Genomic DNA, 9,921 nt, shown 5'->3' on the forward strand with positions numbered 1-9,921 from the left:
CATCATGTTTGGCAGTGGAAAAGGACAAAGTGGCACTCAATGGCAGGTTTCCTTCACACACTTTGGGAATTGTAGCCTAAAAGTTCAAAATAATTTCTACTAGATAGGATTTTGCTTCACATGGTCTGAAAGTCCCTCAGGTGCCTTTTGGCAAATTCAAAGCAGTATTTAATTTGCCTTTTAATGAGTAATGGCATACGTTTGACCTGTGCAGGTCCAAAAGTTGGGTTTCAGTGAGGTTCTGCTTGGCCTAACCAAGGCCTTTTTTCTATTTTCTTTCCACTGAAGATTGACTGAGGCTGTGGGTCTTTTGGGCCCTTTGGATGCTGTAGAAATGTTCTTGCATACTTGCCCTTATCTGTGCCTTGACACAATTCCATCTCACAGTTCTAGAGATATTTCTCTTGACCTCATGGCTTGGATTTCCCTCTGATATATACCGTCATATGCAAGACTTTATGCGAGTATCAGAACAAGATTTAAATACTTATGTAAGTGGGGCAATTCAGTGTTATAGTTCCGATAAACAACACACACCAAAAAAACTTTTGCCTTGCAGTGGAGGGAAATTGTATGGGGATTGGTCATAGAAAACACTAGTTCAATATATTAAAACAGTATTCTGGAACTTAAAAAGGTCTGATCACTTTCAATTTGGCCGAAGAACTGTGCGTGTGTGAGAGAGAGACAACATAGCAACATAATAGTAGCTGAGCTTAGTAACAGCTCAGCTTAGCCTCTATAGAAAGCATCAAATGATTAGTAAAAAAAAAATTCTCCGCTTTTTAATATTTCAAGCAATAATTCTGTACTTACCTTGGGCCAATGCCAAACCCACAGAAAGATTAACTTCTGAATTACATATTTCAAAATCAATTTAAACCAAGGTCACTTCTACAACTTTCTTTCTAAAGGGCACAGACATCAATACTCTCGCTATTTTCATAGAAATACATTCTGCTACTCAAGGACAATGGCATGTGCCACAGAGAGGACACAGCAAAAAAGAGATTCAATTTTGAAAAGTCTAATCAGAGTAGGCCAAACCTGTTAAGGCTTACAGTGAAAAGTGGGATTAATATTTCAGAGTTTTGTACAAATAAATACTCTCACTGTGATTAAAACTGGGTATTCCAGCAGGATTTCGTTAAAATTAGTCTTACAACTGCTTTTATTATCCATTCAAGCCCAAAAAGGCAATATGAAACAGATGTAGTTTATAATTTGGTATGAGGTTAGTGGAGCCCATCTGGACTTTGCTGAAAATTAGTCATGAATCGTAACGGAAGATAATCCCCTGAACACGTCACACATGACCAAGATAAAAAGCCAGAGATGAAGCTTTTGCTATGCAGCGTGGGTATTTATTTACTTGGACTGGATGAAAAAGAAAAATAGCCAAATGACAAGCATGCAGTCACTGCTTTTTTTTTTCTTTTAAAGCATGAATAGACTGCAGATGTAAAGCATCATCAACATGTACAACACTGGTGCCCAAATGTTCAAATCCACGGGGAGGAAACACAGTCTGCTCCATGCACAGAACCTGCTTTGTAACCGATCTTTGAAGCACATCCTGATGGAAGATCTCGCCTCCGTGACGCTATTTATAGCTTAGTAATGCATCAGAGGTCACACCTTCCATGTCAGCAGAACCAACATCTGCCTCCATACGCACTGGCTTATCCAACACTGACGATAGCAGACGTCTAATCGTGTGGTTGGGTGCAGACTTCAATTTACAGGAATTGCTCATTTTAGTACCCATTTTACAGTGTTTGATTCACATTGTGATGTCTTAATGACATATTATATTTTATAACTTATTACCTTTAAAATCTCATTCTGATGCTTTTATCATACCCATGACATTGAGGTAGCATGACATGATCATACAATGATATTTCAACTACAAGTTGTTTTTTTGTTATTCGTGAGTTGCCAAATGCCATCATACACATCCTTTAAAAAGCCTTCACTTTTGTAATAGTGAATCAAAGATTTGCGATGCATTGTTGTGATCATAACATACGGAAGGGGGCTTGTCACTCCTCTGTCCTTCATAAAACCGTCATGCACAAAGTGCTGGCTAATCTGATCTGTCTAAACCAGCTATTTCAAAAGCAGCCAGCCAGTCCATCAGCCACACAATGAGAGAGGCCACAAGATAACAAGATAAGCCTGGGCTAGCCTGCTGAGGTGGTCCTGAGGACGTAAGTGGGGGTGGGGGGGTGTTATGGAAGGACCTTGGTTATATCATGTACAGGAAGAGCAAGCCTGCACTGCTGGTACAAAAGAAGCTAACTGAATTCCTGCTGTAAACTGACGTCTTCAAGAAAATGTTTTCAAATGATAATATTTCCTACAATAGCTGGCAAAGTGTGACTGATTGACTTACTGGGCTAGTTTTTGCACACAAAAAGCAAATGAAACATGATTGCTTCATTGTGATACAAACAGCAGGAGAAAGCCAACTCTTCTACTCACACATGTCGTACACATGGCTTATACAGAGAAATGTACTCATCCCTTTTGAACAACCACTATCATCCCAGCTTGTCGTGCCACAGGAGGTGCTTGGATTTCTATCGCAACCTCCGGTCTGTACATTAAGGATTCATTAAATGTGTGGGTGTGACGTGCATTCAGATGGGACGGAAATGGCATCATGCATTAGGTGACCTCCTTTGACAACCGGTGTCCATAATGGGTGGCCAAATGTTCTCTTATCAGACCTTCGTTCATCGGAATTAATTGATTGAGTCACATTACGTCACTGACCACATTACCAGACTAAGGAGCTTAAATGTAACAGAACGTGCAAAAATTAAGAAGAGATACAGTAAAGTGATGGGATCTTTGACCTCTGACCATCTGCAGCTAACAGAGTAATGATGTGTGACACTTAAGTTATCATTTGTGGCTAATGGGTCAAAATAGTGGCATCCTACTAACAGAATTCAGTTAACAAACACAACAAAATGTTAGCCTCCAGCGATCTCAATACGAACCATAATTTCAGCTCCACAAATAGCAGTATTTGTTGCAGTGATAGCTCTTCAGATTACACTGCAATGTTTCTACAGACAGCATATTGGCGGTCTTGTGAAGTCCTATCCTCTGAGGTCATTATGAAGTCATTACTTCACCATGATGATTCATCCAAACTTTAATTTCCTGTTATATTTGGCTTCTAAATTGACTTACAGTGGTGAAGGAAACAGTTATTTGTTGATCTCCAAAGATATTTTCTGATTTGTGACAGAAACTAAAAAACACAGCCAGTCCTCAGGGTCCTGTGTCAGAATTTTGAATGGCGGTGGTAACTAATTATCTGGCAATGAGGGTTTTTGTGAGGTTTTGTGATAACCAGCAGCTAAGAACTCATTAGGAAATCAGAGGCATTTGGTACCAATAAGGCCAGAATACATGAGTAAATACTTCCTTCTGACATCTGATTGGGTCAGTGATAAACAACACTGAAACATGATTATGTGATTTTAAAATGTAACTTATTGAGCTTTTAGATCGGTTACTGTGATATCAGGGAAGATCATCTGAATTCAAACACCGTTTAAGCCAGTAGCAAAAATGACTTGACGATCTCTCCAAATTTCTAAAATGCACAAAGTCATCAGACATCAGTGCACACACAAAGCAACATTGATGGCTTCGAGGGTTTTTTAAACTGATGACATGGGGGTCACTTTTGCATTCATGTTTCTAATGGAAATATGCATACGAAAGTGATAGCAAAAAGCCATGGAGCCCATGTGATATTTTCCATTTGCATGAGACTGGACATTACATTCATTTTGGTATGCCACTAAAGTTAGTTTTCTCGTAACTTGTCACAGCACCGTAACAATTCATATTAGTGGGTCAAGCATTTAGTGGTTGTGTATAATATAGCACAGTAGATAGAAGAACTTAAGTTTACTTAAGAGTCTGTGTTATACTCACGAAGAAGTTCAGCTCTTTGTCAGATGAGGCAACACCCCTCAAACAAGTCTCTCTAGAATTACAGTTTTCTCATATAAAACTAACCAGCATGCAGCATTATGTTGAACAAAATGTCAGTGGAAAGGAGCAGCTGAAAATGTGAGTGCAGAAGCTTCAGCTACAGCTAAAATGCTTTTAATCACAGTTTTCAGATTTTTGTGGGTGAAGTAATCTGTCAGATTCCTCAGAACCACTGATGAACCAACCACTCATTTTAGTGCCTGTCAGTTAATGTGACTGAAGCAGTCAAACATTACACTTCATGCAGCTTTGTATGATGCAATAGCCTTTTTCTAGAAATAAAGCAGTTCATTTTCAAACTCCAACTGATCCAGTCATTGGCTGGTAGCTATAGATTAGATTGCACTAAACTGCAATTGCATTTCTGCAATCACGATTAGCCTAATGAAGAGAGTGTGAAACAATCCATAAGATGTCACTCCCCAAACAATGTGATGTCTTGAAGTTGTTAAAAGAAAAAGCTTGAAGTTGCTCTAAATTCCTAGTGCTAAAGAGTGTAGTTGTGTGAACTGGACTGAGAGATTATTACTGATGACTTTTGATAAGGCCCCTGAACTGGTGATAAAACAACAGCTTGAAAAGATCTAGCAGCCACTGCAGTGAATTGAGATCTGACAGTTCTGTTAGAGTTCTATTGATAATGTTACACATCAGCCCTGAGGTAAAAAAGTAAAAAAGAAAAATCATTACACCTCTGATATGTCCAATGATTAAATAGCAAGCTCTGCTCTCACCATTTACCTCTCTGCCTGGAAGCAAGGACATTGTTTTCTAGAAAATAAGAGACTCAAATCTATCTCTTTTGGTGTTACAAAGAACAGAGTTAACACATAAGAGACCGTGTGTTAAAAGAAGAGAAAGCAGCACAAGCAGTTATGTAAAGAGATTAAAGGCTTCAGTCAAAGGGTACAAAACTTACTAATGACTTCCAAATACAAAACATCACACTGCTGTCCATGCTTACCACTGAATCTAATTTTTCATTATATTTATGGCATACACACATTTAGCAATTACCAACCAAGCAACATTCAGACGTCACAACTGCCCCCCTTTCCTGCTGCTGTCTGCCTGTGTTTCTGCATACGGCAGCAATGTAACATAATGCGAGAACATCTAAATATCATGTTGCACAAAGAAAATCTGAAAATCCCATTTTAATCCGGTGTTTAGTTCAAGTGCATCATGGAAAATGACACTTTGTTGTCCTGAAAATGCAAGACCTCATGCTTGAGATAAGCCATTGAAGACTAAGGGCACATTTGAATGCTTATCGTAAAGCTAGTCTCAGGTCATAGTATTTGTGTGAGTTTCCTTTAGAAAAAGCAGTGCAAACCAGACACATATTTTAATTTGTAATCTCTCTTGTTCCTGTCCTTGCCCTCCTGTCTTAGTCCTCATCATTATTGTATAAACTTGTGCACACACATGGACACGCACGCACATGCCTGCTAAGATCAATTAATTCTCAAAATAACACTTGTATCTTGAAATACATGTCCCCAAAGTGTCAAAGCCTGATTAAAATGGGTGTTTAGATGATTGTATTCTATTAATATTTGTGCCTTTGTAGTTCTATTAACCCTGGTGACCAAGAGAAAAAAACAAAACAAATTAAAAGGCAACCTGTGTCACGTGAAACAAAAGTTTTGAACGTCTCTAATTCATATGTTTTATCTTTTTACTGAGAAGCTGCTGAGAGATGAAGCCATGCTTTTGTTGTCCACAATGCGAAAGAGGGGAGATTTTAAATCTGCTGTAGGAGATGAGAAATAATGGCGGGGTTTACTCGACTAATCTGTTTAGCTATTTTTCCTTCAACTGAAAGTTATTTTTCAGCAGAAACAGACACGCACGCTCGCCTCGGCCAAAATACCCAGAATCCCTTGCAGTTCAAGGTCACCTGCCTCTCTGGAAGTCAGCTTGTGCATCTTTCTTTCTCATGGTGTTCTTCCACATAAGCCCAAATGAAAAAATAAATAAATAAATACCATAAATGTATAGAAAAGACACATTTCCTTGTTTTCATTTTTAATTTGAGAGGACGTTGGTTTACATGCAGCTCAACATAGTGTGCTGCTGGCTTTCTTGAGAGGTTTTCCAAAACATTGTGTAACCTGCTGTTTAAATATCCTTTATGTACTTAAAATAAATCCAGATTTAATGACAGCTTTAAAATACAACTTTCTCAAATTTTTCATTTCTATCTCATGTCACAAAGAAATCTAAATCCATCCGGATAATCTCTACACCGGTATCAAATTGCACTGCAGTGTCTTTTGCCCTCAAGTGTCATTGAGGGCGGGTCCATTTCAGGTGAAGTAACGCAATGATTCCTACAGAGGATTTTCTCTTTATACTTTTGGAGATAAGCAGAGTGAGTTATGTTGACATTACACTTTGAAAACACGAAGAAAGGAATGGGACACACCTGAGGCGGTTCACTGTTTGCATCTGACATCAGCAAGTGTATAATAAAGTGTTTACATGGAAAATCTTTAACTGGGGAGAGAAAAAAAATTGTCCCTGAGATTTTCCAAGGGATTTGTTTGTCAGACCAGGACACAATTTGTGGAGCTTAACCCAGAATTACACATTTGACTCTGTTTTATTAATCCCACAGTAGAATACTGAATGCCAGCTCTGTACTTCAGCGTACTGAATCAGATTATTGTAAAATGGTCAGTTTAGCTGTTGACAGCACTCCATACTTGAACGCCCACCGAGTTTCTATTTTTTAAAACTAATGAGGGTGTGAGAGATGTAAGCCAGGACAGCATATGTTTGACAGCTGCTGTACATGTTGAGTGATCTAAGAGGGCAGAAGTTCCACTAGTTTTATTTGCATATAGTCATTGAGTTGATGAGAGAAAAAGAAGAGGCATTCCATTAAAAGCATGTCTCCACTGGGAAACTGGTTTTGTTTTTGGTTCAAATAAGAATATTATCTGACTTCATCACAAAAACATCTGCATGAAATGTTTAAATGGGATGAGTTGCCAAAACGCTAAAACATGTTACTGTACATCATCTGTAACTTTTCACGTAAAAATATAATATATCCAACTCACCTTGGGCTGCACCTCTACTTCCACCACTTGGTTCTTGTGCATGCAGCCTTTAACGAAACCCTCAACTTTGCTGTTGAACTTCATGAAGATCACATAGGCGGCATAGGCAGAGAGCAGCGTGATACTTTCCCACATCGAGATGATGTTATCCAGAAAGAAGATGATGAGCATGATCAGATCCAGGATATAGAAGGACACATCACGGAAAAGTGGCCACCATGTTAGGTTGAGGATCTCCTTGGAAAAGATGGCACACATCCCAATGACAAAAAGGATGTTGAAGACAGCTGAGCCTACGATGGTTCCTATACCCACATTGCTGTGTGAGATGAAGACACCGATGATGGAGGTGAAGAGCTCTGGGGCAGAGCCCCCAGCTGCCATGAAAGTGGCACCCGCCACATCGTCAGAAATGGCAAGCTTCTCTGTAATTACTGTGAGCGCCGGGACAAAAAACTCATCGCACACAATGGCTAAGGCAATGAACATGTAGATCATGCCAAACATGTGGAGGACAACTGCTCCTTGGCGCCTTTCATCAAGGCTAAAAAGGTCTGGAGGGTACTCCCCTTGGCTGTTGTTACCATCTGCTGTAGACCTCAGGGCGATGGGCATGTCAGCTGACATATTTGGGTCCCCATGGTTTTGGGAGAAAAGTAGGGTCCTGTGTGGGGTCGATTCATGGATACTGTCCTGGGGTAGCACTGGCTCACGGAGACCCCCTGAGGTCCAGGTAAAGGCACTGACGGAGACAACACTTAAGGCCACCAGGCTGAAGACAAACCCCAAGATTCTCACAGGCCTTAGCTTTTTCCGCATACACTGCCGGCCCAGCTGTTTGCAGGGAGAACGCAATACAGGTCTTTGCTCTAAGGAGTCCATGCTGGGTTGATTTGAACCCATGTGTGTGCAGTTCTTGGTGTCCTCACTCTCAACAGGAAGTCAGGAAGAGGGAAGTGGAGAGCAGGCTTTACCGAAGACAATGCATGGTGTTGCTGTCAGTTTCAAAGGAGATGAGAAGATTTTAGGTGCTTTCCAGGGTCTGGTTTGCCAAATGATGTCTTCATATTAGCCTCTGCTAATGACAATGTTGAAAAAATGAAGTCAAAATTACTACTGCATCATGAAGTAACCAGTTTGTAAGAAGTAACACAACAACAAAGGTGATCTGCATATTTTGCAAATATGGTTTATTGTGGGTCAGGGTGGTTTCAGTCCAGGGATGCTGGGAATTTAAAAGGATACAGATAGCTAAACAATTAGTTTGACCTTTATACAAGCAACTGCTAAATTTGTGTTACCATGGAAGATTCAGCTTCAAACCATTCTATTCTTCGTGCCTCAAAAAATATTTAACAAATTATACACAAGAACTGCTGTGATTTTTTAACATGCAGATTAGCCTGTAATGCTTATTTAATTAAGCCATTGGTTTAGGATATTTGTTGTTCTGTGTTAAAACACTGTGCAGTATAAAGGTCTATTGTGGATAAATATACCTAGATTCTACCTAAGATTTGAACATTTACATTGAACTCTATTGTGACAGACCACCGTGGTCATTTTGTGGCATTGGCAGATAACCATTAACTTCCTTCTTTCTAATGTAATTCGAAATGAACAGTAAATCCACATTTACAAGTTAATGAAATCATGCTACAAGATGCTGACAGAAAAACTTGTCCCCCTGCATGATGACCATCACTGATGGAATTGATCGTGCTTCTATTTGCATCAACTTGTGGCCAATAATGTGACATAGCCTATGCTGCTTTCACCCGGGGAAACATGAAATGTTAAGGCCAACGGTTTACGAACATCACTTGGCTATAATCGGTGGAAAAACGCTCCACGGCGTGACGCTGATGCTCAGGTAAAAGCAGATTTGAAAACACACACACACACAGGTCCTGTACTGGTTGACTTTTCAGTGATGCCGCCTTTAAAACTAAAAGGCTCATACGAGACGCTAGTTCCACTGACAACTCTTTTTTTCCCTTCCCCGTCTGCCCTTCAACAACAATGCATTCGCCCTTTCAGCTGTATCATCGCACAACTCAAGAGCTCACCATCGCCCCTAAAAAAAACAACAGCCTAACATTAGTTTCCCATGGCGCGGTGCTTGACGCGCAGAGAGCCTGCAGACCGTGTCATGCCTTACCTGTGACAGAGGCGAGAAAACAACCACACGGCACGGGAGCACGTTGAGATTAGGAAATCCTCTCCAGTGCCCTCTTGCTCTCATTGAGCCAAATGTGACCGCTCATTGACGACAGAGGAGGAGCTTTGTAAAGATGAGGTGGTGGGGGGGGGGAGCAGCTTTTCCAAATGCGCTCACCTCTCTCCCTCACATCAGTGGGAGCAGCAGCATCCCTCCCGTCTCGGATGAGAGAGACAGACAAAAACAAAATTTTAATCGAAAATGCCTAGGATAATGTAGCAGATACTTGTGCTGGGCTAGACTAGTCACGTGATCTGAAGAGGGGTTATCAATAAAGCCAGGTAAGCAGACGGCGCATCCCTCCCCTCTTGGTTCAAGCGGAGGGGGCTTTGGTGATGTTTCACTTTGAGGGAGGAGTTGCCGTGGTTACATAGCAAAGACAGTATTTTTCTCTTCATTCCTCAGATGACGGAACAGGTGGATGTGCTCCAGCTCAGTGCAAGTCAGCACGCCTTGGGTCATTTCAAGGTTACATGCAAGTTGTGGGTGCATTATTTTGACTTAGCAACAGATTCACGAGAAGGTGCAGCACCACTGGCTGTTTCTACACATACCCTACAGGCATACCTGCAGTCTTCAGAGGGCAAATGGTATTATGCATATTTG

General features: G+C 40.6%; 1 protein-coding gene across 7 annotated transcripts in view; it reads right to left on the minus strand.

Moving 5' to 3' along the window:
• Nucleotides 1–9,610, minus strand: part of LOC140281938 (sodium/potassium/calcium exchanger 2-like) — a 51,813-nt gene extending 42,203 nt beyond the window's left edge. For 3 of the 7 annotated variants that reach the window (XM_072376453.1, XM_072376456.1, XM_072376452.1), the window contains exons 1-2: nt 9,256–9,610; nt 7,095–8,172 (exon numbers count right to left, since the gene is read on the minus strand). In XM_072376453.1, the coding sequence (XP_072232554.1) occupies nt 7,095–7,997 (903 nt within the window). In that variant the 5' untranslated portion in view covers nt 7,998–8,172; nt 9,256–9,610. Of the gene's footprint in view, nt 1–7,093; nt 8,173–9,255 lie in introns of all 7 variants that reach the window. The other 4 variants (XM_072376455.1, XM_072376454.1, XM_072376450.1 and 1 more) reach the window with 2 other exon arrangements.
• Between the last annotated feature and the right edge of the window lie 311 nt (nt 9,611–9,921).

Source organism: Leuresthes tenuis, unplaced genomic scaffold, assembly GCF_036924035.1.
Source record: "Leuresthes tenuis unplaced genomic scaffold, fLeuTen1.0.hap1 SCAF_22, whole genome shotgun sequence".
NCBI classification, from domain to species: domain Eukaryota; kingdom Metazoa; phylum Chordata; class Actinopteri; order Atheriniformes; family Atherinopsidae; genus Leuresthes; species Leuresthes tenuis.